The sequence below is a fragment of the Schistocerca nitens genome, chromosome 1 (assembly GCF_023898315.1).
Source record: "Schistocerca nitens isolate TAMUIC-IGC-003100 chromosome 1, iqSchNite1.1, whole genome shotgun sequence".
Classification (NCBI taxonomy): Eukaryota; Metazoa; Arthropoda; class Insecta; order Orthoptera; family Acrididae; genus Schistocerca; species Schistocerca nitens.
In genome coordinates this window covers 691,821,150-691,843,546 of record NC_064614.1, presented here as the reverse complement: position 1 = coordinate 691,843,546, position 22,397 = coordinate 691,821,150, and the positions used below count along the sequence as shown (strand labels likewise).

General features: G+C 39.1%; 1 protein-coding gene across 1 annotated transcript in view; it reads right to left on the bottom strand.

Moving 5' to 3' along the window:
• LOC126259407 (ATP-binding cassette sub-family C member Sur) overlaps nucleotides 1-22,397 on the bottom strand; it is a 377,896-nt gene that overhangs the window by 179,190 nt on the left and 176,309 nt on the right. The window contains exons 10-12 of the mRNA XM_049956187.1: nucleotides 20,151-20,466; nucleotides 10,087-10,192; nucleotides 4,875-5,136 (exon numbers count right to left, since the gene is read on the bottom strand). Coding sequence (XP_049812144.1) covers nucleotides 4,875-5,136; nucleotides 10,087-10,192; nucleotides 20,151-20,466 — 684 coding nt within the window. The remainder of the gene's footprint in view (nucleotides 1-4,874; nucleotides 5,137-10,086; nucleotides 10,193-20,150; nucleotides 20,467-22,397) is intronic.

The following is a 22,397-nucleotide window of genomic DNA, read 5'->3' as shown; positions in this document are numbered from 1 at the left end:
TCCTGTACAAGCTTCATCTCCCAGTACCTACTGCAGCCTACATCATTCTGAATCTGCTTAGTGTACTCATCTCTTGGTCTCCCTCTATGATTTTTACCCTCCACGCTGTCCTCCAATTCTAAATTGGTGATCCCTTGATGCCTCAGAACATGTCCTACCAACCGATCCCTTCTTCTAGTCAAGTTGTGCCACAAACTCCTCTTTTCCCCAATTCTATTCAATACCTCCTCATTAGTTATATGATCTACCCATCTAATCTTCAGCATTCTTCTGTAGCACCACATTTCGAAAGCTTCTATTCTCTTCTTGTCTAAACTATTTATCGTCCACGTTTCACTTCCATACATGGCTACACTCCATACAAATACTTTCAGAAACGACTTCCTGACACTTAAATCTATCCTCGATGTTAACAAATTTCTCTTCTTCAGAAACGCTTTCCTTGCCATTGCCAGTCTACATTTTATATCCTCTCTACTTCAACCATCATCAGTTATTTTGCTCCGCAAATAGCAAAACTTATTTACTACTTAAAGTGTCTCATTCCCTAATCTAATTCCCTCACCATCACCCGAGTTAACTCTACTACATTCCATTATCCTCGTTTTTCTTTTGTGGATGTTCATCTTATATCCTCCTTTCAAGACACTGTCCATTCCGTTCAACTGCTCTTCCAAGTCCTTTGCTGTCTCTGACAGAATTAGAATGTCATTGTCAAACCTCAAAGTTTTTATTTCTTCTCCATGGATTTTAATACCTACTCTGAATTTTTCTTTTGTTTTCTTTATTGCTTGCTCAATGTACAGATTGAATAACATTGCAGATAGGATACAACCCTGTCTCACTCCCTTCCCAACCACTGCTTCCGTTTCATGTCCCTCGACTCTTCTAACTGCCATCTGGTTTCTGTACAAATTGTAAATAGCCTTTCTCTCTCTGTATTTCATCCCTGCCACCTTCAGAATTTGAAAGAAAGTATTCCAGTCAACATTGTCAAAAGCTTTCTCTAAGTCTACAAATGCTAGAAATGTAGGTTTGCCTTTTCTTAATCTAGCTTCTAAGATAAGTGTAGGGTCAGTGTAGCCTCACGTGTTCCAATATTTCTACCGAATCCAAACTGATCTTCCCCGAGGTCAGCTTCTACCAGTTTTTCCATTCATATGTAAAGAATTTGTCTTAGTATTTTGCAGTCGTGACTTATTAAATTGATACTTCGGTAATTTACACATCTGTAAACACCTGTTTTCTTTGTGATTTGAATTATTATATCCTTCTTGAAGTCTGAGGGTATTTCGCCTGTCACATACATTTTGCTCACCAGATGGTAGAGTTTTGTCGGACTGGCTCTCCCAAGTCTGTCAGTAGTTCTAATGGAATGTAGTCTACTTCTGGGGCCTTGTTTCGACTTAGGTCTTTCAGTGCTCTGTCAAACTCTTCATGCAGTATCATATCTCCCACTTCATCTTCATCTACATCCTCTTCCATTTCCATAATATTGCCCTCAAGTACTTTGCCCTTGTATAGACCCTCTATATACTCCTTCCAGCTTTCTGCTTTTCCTTCTTTGCTTAGAACTGGGTTTCCATCTGAGCTCTTGATATTCATACTAGTCATTCTCTTTTCTCCAAGGGTCTCTTTAATTTTCCTGCAGGCAGTATCTATCTTACCCCTACTGAGATAAGACTCTACATCCTTACATTTGTCCTCTAGCCATGCCTGCTTAGCCATTTTGCACTTCCTGTCGATCTCATTTTTGAGACGTTTGTATTCCTTTTTGCCTGCTTCATTTACTGCATTTTTATATTTTCTCCTTTCATCAATTAAATTCAATATTCCTTCTGTCACCTAAGGATTTCTACCTAGCCCTCGTCTTTTTACCTACTTGATCATCTGCTGCCTTCACTACTTCATCCCTCAAAGCTACCCATTCTTTTTCTACTGTATTTCTTTCCCCCATTCTTGTCAATTGTTCCCTTATGCCCTCCCTGAAACTCTGTACAACCTCTCGTTTAGCCAGTTTATCCAGGTCCCATCTCTTTAAATTGCCATCATTTTGCAGTTTCTTCAGTTTTAATCTACAGTTTGTAACCAATAGATTGTGGTCAGAGTCCACATCTGCCCCTGGAAATGTCTTACAATTTAAAACCTGGTTCCTAAATCTCTGTCTTACCATTATATAATCTATCTGAAACCAGTCAGTATCTCCAGGCTTCTTCCATGTATACAAGCTTCTTACATGATTCTTGAACCAAGTGTTAGCTATGATTAAGTTATGCCCTGCGCAAAATTCTAACAGGAGGCTTCCTCTTTCATTTTTTAGCCCCAATCCATATTCACCTACTACATTTCCTTCTCTTCCTTTTCCTACTATCAAGTTCCAGTCACCCATGACTATTAAACTTTCATCTCCCTTCACTATCTGAATAATTTCTTTTATCTCATCATACATTTCATCAATTTCTTCGTTATCTGCAGAGCTAGTTGTCATATAAACTTGTACTACTGTAGTAGGCGTGGGCTTCATGTCTATCTTGGCCACAATAATGCATTCACTATGCTGTTTGTAGTAGCTTACCCGCATTCCTATTTTTTTATTCATTATTAAACCTACTCCTGCATTACCCCTATTTGATTTTGTATTTATAACCCTGTATTCAGCCGACCAAAAGTCTTCTTTCTCCTGCCACCGAACTTCACTAATTCCCAATATATCTAACTTTAACCTATCCATTTCCCTTTTTACATTTTCTAACCTATCTGCCCGATTAAGGGATCTGACATTCCACGCTCCGATCTGTAGAGCGCCAGTTTTATTTCTCCTGATAACGACGTCCTCTTGAGTAGTCCCCACCCGGAGATCTGAATGGGGGACTATTTTACCTCTGGAATATTTTACCCAAGAGGACGCCATCATCATTCAACCATACAGTAAAGCTGCAAGATCTCGGGAAAAATTACAGCTGTAGTTTCCCCTTGCTTTCAGCCGTTCACAGTACCAGCATAGCAAGGCCATTTTGGTTAGTGTTACAAGGCCAGATCAATCATCCAGACTGTTGCCCCTGCAACTACTGAAAATGCTGCTGCCCCTCTTCAGGAGCCACATGTTTGTCTAACCTCTCAACAGATACCCCTCCATTGTGATTGCACCTACGGTACAGCTATCTGTATCACTGATTCATGCAAGCCTCCCCACCAACGGCAAGGTCTATGGTTCATGTGGGAAGGGGAGGGGGGGGGGGGGAGGAGTTCTGTGCCATATGAAATGTAAAAATGTAAAGTGCATTATTTCAGTGACCTTGGGAGATAGTGTGGGGAGGGTTGTATGTGTATGTGTGGGGTGTGCTAACTAAGAGTGAGGTAGCTTTGAATAGCAGTGTCTCATTCACCTAGAGGACAGATTGTTTGTGTGCCAGTGGTTGCATATTGTCTGGATGAATACAGTCTTCCCTGTTTCCTCCAAAACATGCCACATTTATCTTTGTGTACAGCATACCAAGGAGGATCCAAGTATGTTATAGTGTATGGATTGGAGCAAAACAGCATTGAATGTTACCGAGCAGAAAGTTTTAATTTCACAGATCTGCAAAGACATGCACTTTTGACCTATAATATAAGCTGTTATTTTGGTCAGTTTTGTTTTTTGTATTTTATATGAGACCATCAGTATTATCAAATAGCTCTTTTCTTTCAGTCTCCATGTAGTTAATCCAGAGAATCTTTGGAAAGATTTAAGTCTGGATTTCATCTTTCATTCATTTTGACCAATACATTCAAAATATAAGTTTGTTTGGAAATCATAGTATCCACTTCTTCTGTTTTTTTTTTCTGTTTCCTTCAGAAGTTCATAGAAATACAGTATGGGTAAAAGACGAGAAGTAAACAACATGTCTGCTGGCTGTGTGTAGACTAGGGTGAGACCATTTGTAATGGGGTGGGTAATGGGTCCGAGTGCAAAACTGGCCTGCTTAATTCAGTTTCTGCTTCTTTTCTGTTCAGTCTGTAAAGTTCCACTATGATCTTGTATGTGTCAATGGGCTCACAAATACCATGTATAATCTCAGTGAAAATATTGCTACACACAGACCATTTACACGAAAGGCTATTACATTCATTTTAAGCTAGATACAAATGAAACACACCAACACAGGAATATTATCTATTAAGAAATTCATTTACAGAATACAAGAAATAGTAACTCAGAAATGATTTCACTTTGTTTTTGAAGCTGATTTTTTAAAATCTTTCAATGGCTTTAATTCATAATGGATGTCATCAAATACTTTTACTGCTGCACAATTTTCTACATTCTATGTAATACTATGGGTCACCTGTGAATAGTGAAAGCTGTTTTTGTTTCTATTTGTTGCATGCAGATGAGAGTAAGACAATCTGTCATGATTATGGTGTTAAAAATACAAATGTAAGTTATCAAAATAGTTTGTCAGTTCCTTCCACGCAACAACCTCTCCAAATTTCCATTAGCTTCTCTTCCCATTTTTCCAGTGTTTAAAATGACCCATATTGTTTTTGTCATGTTAAGAGATCATGCTTTACCTTATTTTCCAGGTTTGAAACACAGAGAAACCAAAAAGGTCAACACATCAGTTAAAAGTAACAGGTATACTTCGATGGCTGGACATGGGATTGAACCATTGTCCTCCCGAATGCAAGTCCAGTGTGCTAACCACTGCGCAACTTTGCTCGGTTTTGTAGTTAAGATAAAGTATTCTGCATAAGTATTTTCTCATAATAATAATTTTTTTTTAAATTGCTCCTCCTGTTATCACAGGTAAGCACCAATTATCCTACATCAATAAAATTCCCACTAAATGATAAAAAACACATCCAGTCATCAATAGAAAAGAGCCACTCACCAAAATGACAACATGTGCCTTACAGTATAAAGCTCGTGCTACAGCTATTCTTTGCTTCTGTCCTCCAGAGAGAGTAATTCCCTTCTCTCCAATTTCAGTCAAGTCCTTGCCAGGAAGTAAGTCAATATCTGGCTCTAGAGCACAAGCAGATATAACTTTCTGGTATCTTCGTGGTCTGTATGGTTGCCCAAAGAGAATATTTTCTCTTACTGTTGCATTTAACAACCAAGGCTTCTGTGAAGAGTAAGCAATGGTCGCGCCACTGAAAGAATAAAAATACATAAGTTAGTGTCATTATCAGAATTCAGTATGAGGAGTAGTTTTAACAATAATATTCATAATAGTAATGTTACTTTAACTTTTACTTCGGTAACAGGAGTATATCACTGAAAAGAAAGTTCTCAGTTAGCTTTCAAAGGACTTGGACCCTTCTTTAAGAAGGTCTATACCCTCCAAAGCTTCATTTCCCATATGGCAGAATATTTTCTGGTATTTAATAGCAATATTCTCCATGATTTTTCTTATGTATTTCACCTTCTCCTCTGTCAGCGCCATTTCCAAAATTAAAGCTAATGGAGTTTTAGTTTTTAGATTAATCCACTTTGTATCTGCAAGAGGATTGCACCTAAAGGTTTTGTTCATTAGTAGTACCAGTTACCTGCAGAATTTAGTGTGTTTGGGGCTGCCTATACTTTCTGATAGATGGAAAGCACATGGGTCACAGGTAGTCATTAAGATTAAGTAACTTAGTGCAGAAACAAATACAGAACAGTTCAACCAAAGCTACATTCATGAAGTGGGTGGATCATGTGGCAATATTCTGTTTCTAAAGTAAGTGTGATTACAACATAACACTACATTTACAACTTCTGGCACTCATCTGGGCATGTTGTTTTTGCTGTAGATTGTTTTTATTATTTTTTATTCTTAAAATTAGAGTCCAGTAAGTTAATCATTTGGCACAATGTTTCCTGGTTGTCTTAAAATCTGTATCAAGACTTTCGCATCATTCTAATATGAAACAACTGAGTAAAATAAACATGTTTGGCTTCCATCCAAAGTTATCACCCAGGACAACACTCATGATTTCTAAAGGCAATCCAGTACCCATATCACTTGGAATTCCTCTTCTAGCACCAGCTCTTTATGCATTTTGTGAGTCTAGTAAAATAAAAATGCTGCCTTGCAACAATCAGTATTACTGGCACTGTAGTCAAGACCACAGCATTTTTGTAATAACAAGCTAGTATGAATGTAAGCATGACATAAATTGGATTCATAGTTGGAGTGTATGCAGAACAATAATAGGTAATTGAGTAACATTTGCTGAGTATAGCATTATTAGGAGAATGAGGTGTGCAAGGAGAGAAACATATTTCTTTGAGTAACATATTGAGTTTGTATGAGTTATGTAATTCACACACACACACACACACACACACACACACACACACACACACACACACCTGTCCACCTACTTTGAGCCAGCTGGACACACAGTATCGAGATTGCAGTTCGGGAGGTGTACTGGGGTGGCTGGGGTGGTGGTTATGGCAAGTGGGAGTGGAGGGAGAAAAGCAGGAAGCAAGAAGGTTGGAAATGGGTAGCTTTGGCTTAAAGGAAGACAGCAGATGAGCAGGATATAAGTGGGAGGGAGGACTGGGAGGTGCACAGGCTAATCATGTGACACACTGGTACTGGAGTCAGTGAGGTGCAACATATGATGAAGATGGCATGGAAGTGTGGACTGGGTGGGGGTGGCAGGACTGAGGGGTTATGTATGTTCATAAATTCAACAATCAGTTGTGCCATGAACAATACACCAAAGATACTAAATATTGATTATTGTGAAGTTTTAGTGTTTAAAGTAAGCTTCTGAAGAAATCTGTTCTAGTGATATCCTGCCCAGTCACATACATTTGATTACATGTAGAATTTTTAGGTACTGTGGTGATCATCAGCAAACCTATTGTATCTAGCTGCATATTGAAAGAAACTATACAATATGACTTGATGACAAGAGAGCATTTTAGAGTACGAGTACTGAATTTGATAACATGAAATATTAAAAATCTTACCAGAATTAATTACTATAACTTTGAATGCCTTCTACCCTGTAGAGTCTAGACAATTAAAAGTACAGTGATATTACGATTGTAGTGTATTCAGAGGAACATACATACATAGACAAAAACATCGTCTTATTTCAACAGCTATACATCCATGAGGTGCACCAGTTTTAAGGCAGGTTTTCCCAAAATGAAATGTAGATTTAGCAACCCAAGAAGCATGTACTGCCTCTCCTTTCCTATCTTCTGGGTGTTTACAAGGTAGAAAATTTCCTCCACAATATGTTTCATTCCCACAATCCCTGTAGCCTCCCCTGGTCCCAATCTTAGCTTTCCCCCTGCCGTCTCCATTTCACTAACCTCCATTTTCTCTTGTCGCTCTCCATTCACATCGTTCTCATAATTTTCTTATTCTAACCTTCTACCCTGTATCTCTCTCTCTCTCTCTCTCTCTCTCTCTCTCTCTCTCTCTGTCACACACACACACACACACACACAAACACACACACACACACATACATGTGCACGCTCTCAAACTCTGCCCCCTCTGTTTGTTGCCATTAATAATGCACTATTTTCAATTGTGCTTCTGCTGCTGATAAGCTTCTGTCATCTCCATTTTATTTTGCCAGTACTTTCCTACCCCTTCCTTGCTCCAGTCATCTTCTTCTTCCTTCTCCTCATCCAAATTCCATTCTTGCTCCCATATCACTTTCATTTATGCTCCTCTGATGGTTCAGTTGGTAGGAATGAGTATATTGGTATATGATCAGCATTAATATTTCCCCATGTGGGTGAGTGAAGAAGCTCTTCTGTAATGCAGAACTATTGGCAATCTGTAGTGGAATGACAGCAGAGTTCAATGGTGTGGAAGGAACAATGGTTTCAGAGCTCACCGTTCATTTAACGACTATCCAACATAACTGTAAGTGGACTAGGATGGCCATTGGAACATTAGTTTTAAACAACAGAATAATGCAACTCTGATGATCCAAGCTTCTTGTTAAATTACACAACATTTTTGTCAAGGTATGCTGCCTCCAACAGATTCACTCTTTGACTCATACATTGTGGGTTGGATATATACTGATGGTGCCAATATTGTATTGTGGATGACATTAGCCTGGACGAGATACGTAGTTATTTCAGAGAGCACCTTGCAAGTTTGACATTACATATATTACATCAATGACCATTTGTGCCCAAGCCTGATCTCTTTTCACATGGGTATGGATTGTTTCAAGCCATATCATTGTACATGCCACAAAGTTAAAACATTCCAAAGGGCATTGAGAAGTCTAGTTATAATTTCATAACATGTCCTCAGATTTGCAGGGTACCAGATCCATTGAAAATATTCATGACATCGCTGAAAGCCATCTCAGAAACCACAAATCCCCACATCATAATTTACAGGGAACAAGTGCCCTGTGTATGGGATGATGATGACCTCTATCTTTTGCTCACATACTAAATCCTTATAGAATCTGTTCAACAATAAATACCAATTGTTTTGCCTGCAAACGTGGCCCAACATATCATTATGTGTGTGGTCATTACACACTTGATGATCTAAGGATCTGACTTTTCTGCAGAAAACCAATCCATGTAGCTTTTTTTATACTTCTCCTATTTTCTGTATTTTATTTAATCTAGTGGTGCAATTCAAAGTTATAATCCCAACAAGAACACATTTAATTTCTCTGCATAATCATTCTGCAAATAGAAAGTAAATATACTATGTAATACTAGTATTTCAATTGCTATCGCACAGAGAAGGCATTGGTGGCTTCTTGCTGCTAACATACTTCACATATGACCAGAATCTCTTTCTACGTGGATACTCTGCAAATCACATTTAAGTGCCTGGCAGAGTGTTCATTGAACCACCTTCACAATTCTCTATTATTCCAATCTCGTACAGTGCGTTGAAAGAACAAACACCTATAACTTTCTATACGAGCTCTGATTTCTGTTATTTTATCGTGATGATTGTTTCTCCCTATGTAGGCCACAGTCAACAAAATATTTTCACATTCGAAGAGAAAGTTGGTGATTGAAAATTTTATGAGAAGATTCTGTCACAACGAAAAATGCCTTTCTTTTAATGATGTCCAGCCCAAATCCTGTATCATTTCAGTGGCACTCTCTCCCTTCGTGATAATACAAAACATGCTGCTCTTCTCTGAACTTTTTCGATGTACTCCATCAGTCCTATCTGGTAAGGACCCCACACCATGAAGCAGTATTCTAAAAGAGGATGCACAAGTGTAGTGTACGCAATCTCCTTAGTAGATCTGTTACTTTTTCTAAGTGTTCTGCCAATAAAACGCAGTCTTTGGTTAGCCTTCCCCACAACATTTTCTGTGTGTTCCTTCCAATTTAAGTTGTTCATAATCATAATTCCTAGGCATTTAGTTGAATTTATGGCCTTTATATTCGACTGATTTATCGTGTAACTGAAGTTTAATAGATTCCTTTTAGCACTCATGTGGATGACCTCACACTTTTCGTTATTTTGGGAGAACTGACAATTTTAGCACCATTCAGATATCTTTTCTAAATCATTCTGCAATATGTTTTGATCTTCTGATGACTTTATTAGTCGATAAACAACAGCTTCATCTGCAAACAACCTAAGACGGCTGCTCAAATTGTCTCTCAAATCGTTTATATAGATAAGGAACAGCAAAGGGCCTATAACACTACCTTGGGGAACACCAGAAATAACTTCTGTTTTACTCGATGACTTTCTATCAGTTACTATGAACTGTGACCTCTCTGACAGGAAGTCACAAATCTAGTCACATAACTGAGACAATATTCCATAAGCACACAATTTCACTATAAGCCACTGGTGTGGTACAGCGTCAAAAGCCTTCTGGAAATACAGAAATACAGAATCGATCTGAAATCCCTTTTCAGTAGCACTCAACACTTCATGTGAATAAAGAGCTAGTTGTGTTTCACAGGAATTATGTTTTCTAAATCCATGTCAACTGTATGTCAATGAACCGTTTTCTTTGAGGCATTCAGTGTGTCTTAGCAGGCACTAACCTAAATTGTAGAAAAATGAAATCAACTGATCCTTATAAATTTACTTTCAACTTGTCATTCAACACTTAGTTTAAATAAAAATTTACCTGGTCCACGACACTTTTCCATTGATGGTATGCATCTCGCCAAGTATCGCTGAGAGCAGAGAAGATTTTCCACTTCCAACTGTTCCAACAATGACAGTCAGTTTCCCTGTTAAGCATCAAACATTGTATATTTCTGTAAGTAATTTAAAACATGAAAAAACAAAGCTATATACTACAAGCAGACAACTAAATACTACGTATTAAATTTATAAAAACAAACTCATGGTTGAAACTTCCTGGCAGATCAAAACTGTGTGCCCGACCGAGACTCGAACTCACGACCTTTCCCTTTCACGGGCAAGTGCTCTACCATCTGAGCTACCAAAGCACGACTCACGCCCGGTCTTCACAGCTTTACTTCTGCCAGTACCTTGTCTCCTACCTTCCAAACTTTACAGAAGCTCTCCTGCATACCTTGCAGGACTAGCACTCCTGAAAGAAAGGATACTGCAGAGACATGGCTTAGCCACAGCCTGGGGGATGTTTCCAGAATGAGATTTTCACTCTGCAGTGGAGTGTGCGCTGATATGAAACTTCCTGGCAGATTAAAACTGTGTGCCCAACCAAGACTCGAACTCGGTACCTTTGCCTTTCGCGGGCAAGTGCTCTACCATCTGAGCTACCGAAGCACAACTCATGCCCGGTCCTCACAGCTTTACTTCTGCCAGTACCTTGTCTCCTACCTTCCAAACTTTACAGAAGCTCTCCTGCGTACCTTGCAGGACTAGCACTCCTGAAAGAAAGGATACTGCGGAGACATGGCTTAGCCACAGCCTGGGGGATGTTTCCAGAATGAGATTTTCACTCTGCAGTGGAGTGTGCGCTGATATGAAACTTCCTGGCAGATTAAAAGTGTGTGCCCGACCGAGACTCGAACTCGAGACCTTTGCCTTTCACGGGCAAGTGCTCTACCATCTGAGCTACCGAAGCATGACTCACGCCCGGTCTTCACAGCTTTACTTCTGCCAGTACCTTGTCTCCTACCTTCCAAACTTTACAGAAGCTCTCCTGCGTACCTTGCAGGACTAGCACTCCTGAAAGAAAGGATACTGCAGAGACATGGCTTAGCCACAGCCTGGGGGATGTTTCCAGAATGAGATTTTCACTCTGCAGCGGAGTGTGCGCTGATATGAAACTTCCTGGCAGATTAAAACTGTGTGCCCAACCAAGACTCGAACTCGGTACCTTTGCCTTTCGCGGGCAAGTGCTCTACCATCTGAGCTACCGAAGCACGACTCACGCCCGGTCTTCACAGCTTTACTTCTGCCAGTACCTTGTCTCCTACCTTCCAAACTTTACAGAAGCTCTCCTGCGAACCTTGCAGGACTAGCACTTCTGAAAGAAAGGATACTGCGGAGACATGGCTTAGCCACAGCCTGGGGGATGTTTCCAGAATGAGATTTTCACTCTGCAGCGGAGTGTGCACTGATATGAAACTTCCTGGCAGATTAAAACTCTGTGCCCGACCGAGACTCGAACTCGGGAACTTTGCCTTTCGCGGGCAAGTGCTCTACCATCTGAGCTACCGAAGCACGGCTCACGCCCGGTCCTCACAGCTTTACTTCAGCCAGTACCTTGTCTCCTACCTTCCAAACTTTACAGAAGCTCTCCTGCGAACCTTGCAGGACTAGCACTCCTGAAAGAAAGGATACTGCAGAGACATGGCTTAGCCACAGCCTGGGGGATGTTTCCAGAATGAGATTTTCACTCTGCAGCGGAGTGTGCGCTGATATGAAACTTCCTGGCAGATTAAAACTGTGTGCCCGACCAAGACTCGAACTCGGGACCTTTGCCTTTCACGGGCAAGTGCTCTACCATCTGAGCTACCGAAGCACGACTCATGCCCAGTCTTCACAGCTTTACTTCTGCCAGTACCTTGTCTCCTACCTTCCAAACTTTACAGAAGCTCTCCTGCGTACCTTGCAGGACTAGCACTCCTGAAAGAAAGGATACTGCGGAGACATGGCTTATCCACAGCCTGGGGGATGTTTCCAGAATGAGATTTTCACTCTGCTGCGGAGTGTGCGCTGATATGAAACTTCCTGGCAGATTAAAACTGTGTGCCCGACCGAGACTCGAACTCGGGACCCTTGCCTTTCACGGGCAAGTGCTCTACCATCTGAGCTACCGAAGCATGACTCACGCCCGGTCCTCACAGCTTTACTTCTGCCAGTACCTCATCTCCAACCTTCCAAACTTTACAGAAGCTCTCCTGCGAACCTTGCAGCACTAGCACTCCTGAAAGTAAGGATACTGCAGAGACATGGCTTAGCCACAGCCTGGGCGATGTTTCCAGAATGAGATTTTCACTCTGCAGCGGAGTGTGTGCTAATATGAAAATTCCTGGCAGATTAAAACCTCCTAGGTTTCCTACCTCAAGATACTTCCAAGACTCATGGAAAAGACACAGAACAGGCAACGAGTAATCGATTCACACTTAAAACACAAGTAACACTGAATATAACTGTTGAAATTAAAACTCCAGTGTATCTGAAGAGTAAGACCCAAGAGGCACATAAAATTCAGTCTGCCATTATCCTAGCCTTCACCTGTGAACATATGGCAGGAATGTGTGGACTGGAATTTACATCAAATGGTATATCCCATCTCCAGTAGGATTACTGGGGTAGATTAGTGACACACACAAATTACCAAAGCAACATCCAATTGAAAAACTTGGACCATACCACTGAATCACATAAAATTATTTAAAAGAAAATAGCATGGGATGGTAAAAGATTATGCAACATGGAAAACAAAAAAACGTTCCCTCATCTACAGATGCTCAAGTCATAAGATATCAAAGAATAGAATGAGAAGAAAATGGCTGAAATTCCAAAAAGATTAACAGTAAGAAATGGAAAATGAGAACCAGTTATACATAGAAAAGTTAATTTTTCAATACATTGTATTGCACACAGGTTGAAATAAGCATTTTAAATATATTTGTATTAAATTTATGGAATATTCCACCACTACACAGAGGAACTGAAAAACAAAATATCAATATTCCACACTAATATTTATTTTACATTTTATTGTGAGCCAAAAGTAAAATAAATATTTTAGTGGAACATTAATCTGGCAAAGATGGGTAGTATGACACTTCCCGAAACATCATGAGATATCAACGCTACCACCCGGCTGGAGACCCGAGAAACCTTCATCAATAGTTTATGCCAGGAAAGCCTACAGTTACATATACAGAGCTGCTATTTACCTGCTTTTCTTTACCAAAGATATTTGTTACCTGCATTTGTAAATACCAAGTTTCATTTATAGTAGACTAGCCTTTTCCCCACAGCTTTGCTCACATATGAGTTCAACACTTATGTTGAACACATCTCCTCACCCCCTTCTCTGGGACCACCTCTTCCTCTGTCTGTCCACCTCATCCTCCCACCTCTATCTGCCAACCCCTCCTCCCTCTCTGTCTGTTCATCTCCACCTCTCTGACCTTATCTTCCTATCTCCCTCCACCCTCCCTCTGACCAAATCCTCCTCCCCCTCTCTCTTTCCATCTTCATCTCCACTATGTCCATCCCCAGTAGCTGAGGGGTCAGCGAGACATAATGTCAATCCTAAGGGCCCGGGTTTGATTCCCGGCTGGGTTGGAGATTTTCTCCGCTCAGGGACTGGGTCTTGTGTTATCCTAATCATCATCACTTCATCCCCATCAAAGCACAAGTCACTGAAGTGGCATCAGATTGAAAGACTTGCACCCGGCGAACAGTCTACCTGACGGGAGGCCCTAGTCACGTGAGATTTACATTAATTTATCTCCCCTACTTCCTTTTCCACATTCCCACTACCCCTCTACAACTTCCACCTGTCTCATACATCTCCCCTTCCTCCTCTCTCTCTACCCATTTCCTCCTCCCCTTCGCAATGTCCATCCCCTCCTCTACCCATCTCAACCTGTCCCCAGCCATGCTCATTGGCATGTGTAGCCCCTTGTCATGCAGGACAGCCTACATTTTAGAGATCATAATACCATTACTTGCCTTTGAAACATAGGTTGTCCTGTGAAGCAGGTTGTTTTGGCAGGCTGATACTGTTCTCAAACAAAATTTCTATTGTGCAGGGCAGCCTATATACCAGGTTCTGGAAAAACAGGATTTTGCCTGTACCTCACATTGCTGCTACTCATGACGCCAGCTGTATTTTTTTTTTTTTTTTTTCTGAAGTTTGGTTAAAACTGATCCAGTGATTTGGGAGGAGAATCTGGACATGCACATGTGACTCCTTAGACTTGGGTGCCTCAGCGATACAGACAGCCGTACAATAGGTGCGACCACAATGGAGGGGTATCTGTTGAGAGGCCAGACAAACATATGGTTCCTGAATAGGGGTAGTAGCCTTTTCAGCAGCTGCAGGTGCAACAGTCAGGATGAGTGACTGATCTGGCCTCATAACATCAACCAAAACAGCCTTATTGTGCTGGTACTGTGAACAGCTGAAAGCAAGGGGAAACTACAGCCATAATTCTTCTTGAGGTCATGCAGCTCTACTGTATGGTTAAATGATGATGACATCCTCTAGGATAAAATATTTTGGAGAGAAAAGACTCCCATGTTCAGATCTCCAAGTGGGGGCTACTCAGGAGGATGTCTTCATCAGAAGAAACAAAACTACAGTTCTATGGATCAGAGCATGGAATGTTAGATCCTTTAATCTGGTGGGTAGGTTAAAAAATTTAAAAATGGAAATGGTTAAGATACATTTAGATACTGTGGGAATTACTTAAGTTCGATGGCAGGTGAAACTTGACTTCCCATCAGGTGAATACTGGGTTATAAATACAAAATCAAATAGAGGTAAGTTCATATGCTAACTAGCACCACAGATGATGAAGAAATTGGGGGAATGTATGATGAGATAATAGAAATGATTCAGACAGTTAAGGGAGATGAAAATTTAATAGTGATGGGTGACTGAAATTCAATAGTAGTAAAAGAAAGAGAAGGAAAAATTGTAGGTGAATTTGTACGGGGCAGAAGGAATGAAACAGGAAGTTGCCTAGTAGAATTTTGCACAGAGCATACAAGGCCTGTTCAGTAAATTTCATGGCAATGATGTGTTGGAGCAGAATGCAGTTGGCATCGCTGCACATGCATTTATTTAATGTGCAACTGCCAGAAATTACATTTTTGTATGTCTGTTAGTCATTGTTCAGTGCCGTATAAAGTAGAACGTTGTTTCGCACAGTCTGTGAATTTTGAGATGTTAGAGTGAGAGGACCAATGCATCTGCTTTAAATTTTGCATGTAACTCAAGCAAACCTTTGCAGAGAATCACCAAATGATTCAGGAAGCCTACAGCAATGAGTTCTTTAAGCCACACTCAGTGTTACGATTGGTTCACACAGTTTAAAAATGGCTTGACAGAAGTTAAAGATGGCCCTTTTTCAGGGCACCCTTCAATGTCTTCCGATAACACTCTTGTCAGGAATGTCAATGAAATTGTGAGTCCCAATCGAAGACTAAATGTCTGAGAGATTGTACAAAACTGTAACATTTCAGTTGGATCCTGTCATGCAGTCCTGACACAGCATCTCAGAATGCGTCAAGTTGCTGCCAAGTTTGTTGTCCCATGGCTCATGAGTCAAGACCAGAAAGACCTTTGCCTTGCAATCTGTGAAGAGCTTCTGGATTGCGCAAATGATAATGAGATGTTACTTAAGAGAATCATAGGTGGTGCATAAGTGGTGAAGAGACATGGGTCTTTGGTTATGATGTTGAGACCAAGGTTCGACCTTCACAATGGGTTCTCCAAGGCCAGAAAAAGCTCACCAGGTCAGGTCAAATGTCAAAGCCAAGTTGATAGTTTTCTTTGACTTTGAAGGATTAGTTCATCATTAATTCATGCCACAGAGACAAACTGTTAGTTGATGGTACTACGGGTACATGTTGCGATGCCTGCAAGAAAATGTGAGGAGGAAATGGCCTGAAATGTGTGAGACAATTCATGGCTCTTGAATCATGATAAAGCACCCACAAATACATGCACAAAAGCTGTCTCATCCTCTGTGCTCTCCAGAGCTGGCCCCTGTGGACTTTTTTTATTTTCAAAATTGAAAACCCTGTTGAAAAGGTGAAGATTTGCAATGATAGACAAGATAAAAGAAAATTCGCATGTGGCAATCCATCCAAACCAGCAAGAGGCATCAAATACTGCTTCTGGATATGGAAATGGCATTGTGAATGGTGTACCAATTGTGGAGGACAGTATTTCAAAGGAGACCATGCAAAACGTGTAAAAGGTAAGCATAGACAAATTTTGTGGATAATGTTCTGGAATTTTTTGAACAGATGTTGTAATTTAATCATTGCTACCAAATGGTTTAAGAACCATGAAAGAAGGCTGCATACAATTTTAGATTGATTATGTAATAGTAATACAGAGATTTAGGAACCAGATTCTAAATTGTAAAGCATTTCCAGGGGCAGACGTGGACTCTGACCACAATTTATTGGTTATGACCTGTAGATTAAAACTGAAGAAATTGCAAAGAGGTAGGAAATTAAGGAGGTGGGACCTGGATAAGTTGAAAGAAACAGAGGTTGTTGAGAGTTTCAGAGGGAGTTTTAGGCCACAATTTACAAGAACAGGGGGAAGGAATACGGTAGAAGATGAATGGGTAGCTTTGGAAGATGAAACAGTAAAGGTAGCAGAGTATCAAATAGATAGAAAGACAAGGTCAAGGAGAAATCCTTGGATAACACAGGAGATACAGAATTTAATGGATGAAAGGGGAAAATACAAAAATACAGCAAACAAAGCAGGTGAAGCAAAAGGGGAATACAAACATCTACAAAATGAGATTGACAGGAAGTGCAAAATGGCTAAGCAGGAATGGCTAGAGGCAAAATGTAAGGATCTAGTAGCATATATCATTGGGGAAAAGTTAGAGACCACTTACAGGAAAATTAAAGAGGCCTTTGAAGAAAAGAGAAGCAGCTGTATGAACATCAAAAGCTCAGATGAAAAACCAGTACTTCACAAAGTAGAGAAAGTTCAAAGGCGGAAGAATTATATAGAGAGTCTATACAAGGGAGATGAACTTGCAGGCAATATTATAGAAACAGAAGATGCTGCAGATGAAGGTGACACAGGAGACTTGACACTTCAAGAAGAACAGATGACATTCCATCAGAACTGCTGATAGCCTTGGGAGACCCAGCCGTGACAAAACTCTTCCATCTCGTGTGCGAGAGGTATGAGACAGGCAAAATATCCTTAGACTTAAAGAAGTATATAATAATTCCAATTCCAAAGGAAGCAGGTGCTGACAGGTTTGAAAACTACCAGGTTCCAAAATGCTAGCATGAATTCTTTACAGAAGAATGGAAAAATCAGTAGAAGATGATCAATTTGGATTCTGAAGAAGTGTAGGAACACGCGAGACAATACTGTTCCTATAACTTCTCTTAGAAGATAAGTTAAGGAAATGAAAACATATATTTATAGTGTTTGTAGACTTAGAGAAAGCTTTTGACAATGTTGACTGGAATACCCTCTTTGAAATTCTGAAGGTAGTATGGATAAAATACAAGAAGCAAAAGGCTATTTACAACTTGTACGGAAACCAGACAGCAGTAATAAAGAGTCAAGGGCCATGAAAGCGAGTCAGTGCTTGAGATGGGAGTGGGACAGGGTTGTAGCCTATCCCTGCTGTTATTCAGTCTGTACAATGAGCAAGCAGTAAAGGAAACCAAAGAAAAATTTGGAGTAGGAATTGAAATCCAGGGATCATAAATAAAAACTTTGAGGTTTGCAGATGACAATGTAATTCTGACAGAGACAGCAAAAGACTTGGAAGAAGAGTTGAACAGAATGGACAGTTTCTTGAAAGGAGGATATAAGATGAACATCAACAAAAGTGAAAGAAAGATAATGGAACGTAGTCAGATTAAATCAGGCGATGCTAAGGGAATTAGATTAGGAAACAAGACACTTGTAGTAGTAGAGGAGTTTTGCTATTTGGGCAGTAAAATAACTAATGATGGACAAAGTAGAGGAGATATAAAATGTAGATAAATTCATACAATTCATACACATCAAATATAGATTTAAGTGCCAGTAAGTCTTTCCTGAAAGAGTTTTTATGGAGTGCAGCCATGTATGTTAGTGAAACATGGATGATAATCAGTTTAGATGAGAAGAGAATAGAAGCTTTTGAAGTGTGGTGTCACAGAAGAATGCTGAAGATTAGATGGATACATCACATAACTAATGAGGAGGTACTGAATAGAACTGGAGAGAAAAGAAATTTGTGGCACAATCTGACTAGAAGAATGGATGGTTTGATAGGACACATTCTGAAATATCAAGGGATCACCAATGTAGTACTGGTGGGAATTGTGGGGGTGGGGATTGTAGAATGAGATGAGATGAAGTGAAGAGGCTTGCACAGGATAGAGTAGCATGGAGAGCCATATCAAACCAGTCTTCAGACTGAAGACCAGAATAATACATGACCATGCAGCTAACAGAATTTTTCAATCCTTGAATCTAAATATGGATTTGGGTATAATTCATCTCCACTACTATATAAAGACAAGTAGTTGTTTAGTGTTGTTACCAAAAATCTCAAAAAGTACTTGACCAACTTACTTCAAATTTTTATACAATCCTCTAATAAATATGTATAGATGGGAAACATTGTTACTGAAAATCTCATAAAGCTCTTGACTGATTTTCTTCAGATTTGAACATGACACTCTAACTTTTGGATGGACATAGACTAATGATTTTTTAATATATGTAGGACATGACAGGGAAAAGTTGTTGGCAAAAAATTCTGAAAAGTTCTTGACCATTTTACCTCAAAATTGTACACAATATTCTAATACATATTCAGACAGACATAGATATAGCTTTTTAGACAACAGTGTACAGATTTTCTGTTAAAACTGACTGTGAAAAACAAATGCTGGGCTGTGATAATATGTGGTTTCACTTTCTTTGTCACCATCAGTTTTAACTATGATAATAGAGCATTAAAACAATAGACAGATTGTTTCTCCCATATACATTCGTTCTCCTTATATATAATTTTAAACAAACATTGTATACACAACAGTGTGTTGTTTTGTTTTCTATCTCACAGTTGTTTTAACAGAAAACAGGGAAGTTGTATTTTTGGTTTATCGGCTTATGATTAGAGCACTACTACAGAAACTGAATCACCCAAAACTTTGTCATCCTATCCATTTGCAGATTAAAACTAAGTAAAATACTATCATTCAGCTTCTGTACTCACAAATCCAGCAGCTGAAGAGGTCTCTCAACAAAACTCCACGTACACATGATCCCAGCCAATTTACTCATTCTTTTACATGATTTCAATTCCCAATAGAAATTTCATTTACAGTAACAATAAATGAGGCTCAAGTTCACAGAGGGGACCAGGAAGAGAAGTTGGACAGAAGAGAGGAAATGGGATGTAGAGAGGGAGAAAGAGGAGATGGATGGAGAGTGGGGGAGGAGGAGATGGAGAGGGGGGGGGGAGGAGATGGAGAGAGACGGGAGTGAGGAGGAGGAGATGTACAAAGACAAGGGTAAGGAGGAGATGGAGAGACGGGGGAGGAGCAGGAGAAGGAGATGGCCAAAGAGAGGGGGAGGAGGAGATGGACTGAAAGAGAGAGGAGAAGGACATTAGGATGTATATCCAATTCCCATGCCTATTTAGCATTTGTGAAGCATTCCCAAGTTTTCTAGTACATATATAAAGTAATCTAGAAGTAATGACCTTAATTATTGGTTTAAGCAAGTTAGCACTACTCATAATTTGTTGTTAATGTTCTTAACAGAAGCAGACAGCAGTGGTAGGTTGATTTCATGTGTTAATGTAAAACTTGACTTATTCCACATCCCTGAAGACTCTGCTTCATGACAGAATGTATGGAAGGTGATGTATATATCAATGAATGAACAAAATAAATAAACGTATGAAATTTCTACACAGAATAATTAATTTCAAATTACTGCAGGGATTAGAAATAGTTTTTGTAACATAATAATAGTGTATTAAGTTACAACTGAGTAATAATTCAAATTACCTTTTGGAATAGTAACATCTGTTAATGTAAGGGTATTAAGTCTTGACTGCTCACTCCATGAAAAAACACCATTTCTTACAGAAACAACTGTATCTGTTTCACTGTTAGAAAAGTCTCCACTGATAACACTCTCTTTATTGTCTGTTTTTCTAACAGCATCTTCATTCACATCATCAGCATTATCATCTTCTTCATCCTCATTATCATCTGTGCCATCTTCCTCATCAGTATGTTGCCACTCTTTACTTTCAGGAATATCGTGCAAGCTGAACACACTGTCAGAATATTCTTCTCTCAGTTTAAGTGTGCTGTTTACCTGTATTTGAATTTTTATTCAAAAGCAGTTCTTACTTTTAATAAAGTGAGTGTTTGTGTGAAAATTTTTATGGAGTGTAATGGATGGAAAATCTTCCAGGAAAATTAAAAGATAGGTATTCAAAATAAGAAAATAAACTGCTAAGCCAAATTTTTTGTGGTAAGCTGGTCAAATGTTTGTGATAAATGCTATTTTAAAATGCACTGATAAACATAATTTGAATTGGTGGTTTATTTCAGGCCATTTTAAGACAGAACAATGCTGCAAAATTGAGCTCCATGTTAACAAATCTAAAATATAAGAGATAATTAAGTTGGCATAAACTCATACAAATGCCATCACCAAAAATAAAGTGTAATATGGTCAGTGGTCCATTTTGACATCTTTTTCAAAAAGGCTGAAATATTTATCATAAAATAAATATTTTTTAATAAATAAAAACTGTCATGTGAAGAAGTACAGTATTTCATATATGGATAAAGTGAGGTACTGGCATATTTTCTTCACACATAAAACTATACCCTCTGGAATGAATTTCACTAAAGGGCAGACATACCTTTTAATAACACCATCTGAGTCCCTTACAGCCAGAAAACAACTATAATTATTTGTCAGTTACTACTAAGTATGAAAGGACTACCACTGTGACTTGAGTCTTGTTATCAATTACAAAATTAGTTACAGCTGTTATATCTTGGAATAAACAAATATAATTAATATGGTATGGGAGGTTGTGACAGATGTAAATACTTTAAGAATCAAGGAAAGAACTCATCGAATAGTAGAACTGTTGAGACACCAACAAGTAGATGAAAAAGAATGAAAATTTTGCTAGCTTTCATACAAATCCTTTAACAAGCTATACTATACTGACACACACACACACACACACACACACACACACAGTTACAGTCTGTTTATTCAGCTGGCGCAGTGAAGCTGTACAGTAGTGCGGCTCGTATTTTTCAGGTTTGTTTTTTTCATTAGATTGCCCCATAATTTGGCTCCATTGTACAAAATTACGACTGGTCTGTAATTTGGGCTCCATAAGAGTAGGGTAAGGCATACTCCTAAGCCCTTACTTGTGAAAAAGGAAAAAAAAAACAATAAAAATCTTATTTGTTTTTAATTAAAAAACTATTGTTTGGAATTAGCTGAGAAACCAATAACTTTATTATTATAAACTTACGGAGTTCAGACATTCTTTTCCATTGACATGGAAAGAATGTTGCATAAAATTTTTCAATATTTTCACATTGACACAGAGCGTGTGTGTGTGTGTGTGTGTGTGTGTGTGTGTGTTGGTGTGTGTGAGAGTGTGTGTGTGTGTTAGTGTGGAGAAACTGAAATCATTCTGGGTTTTGTTTATACTGAATACAAGCAAGTTCTACATAGTATTAAAACTAGATAGTTGTTAATGTTGACATGAGCTACAAGAGTTACTGATATGTGTGAACCTTTTAAATCTTATTTTCTGTCTTAAGATAGGTGTTCTACATGCTGAAACAGTTTTTGGGAACCCACAGTCACTTCTTCAGCTTCATTTCACACAAAGCCAATTGAAAATGTTTTCAAATTCAAGCCAAAAGTTGGAAAGAACCACAATTTCAGATACAGAACCAACTGAGAAGTTAGAGCTGTTTAAAGAAAACATCAATAACAGGAAATTTAGTAAATTTCAAACTTCATTTATTTCAATTTTAATTAACTTGAAAAAGGAAGGTATTTTCACTCAGTCAAAACACAAGACAATTACCAATTTATTTTATGACACTTTTGTGATTTCTCCATTTCAACCTCTAAAATCATTCCATTGAGTAACACTAAAAATTTCTATGTCTTGGGCTGTGGCTAAGCCATGTCTCCACAATATCCTTCCTTCCAGGAGTGCTTGTTCTGCAAGGTTCACTGGAGAGCTTCTGTGAAGTTTG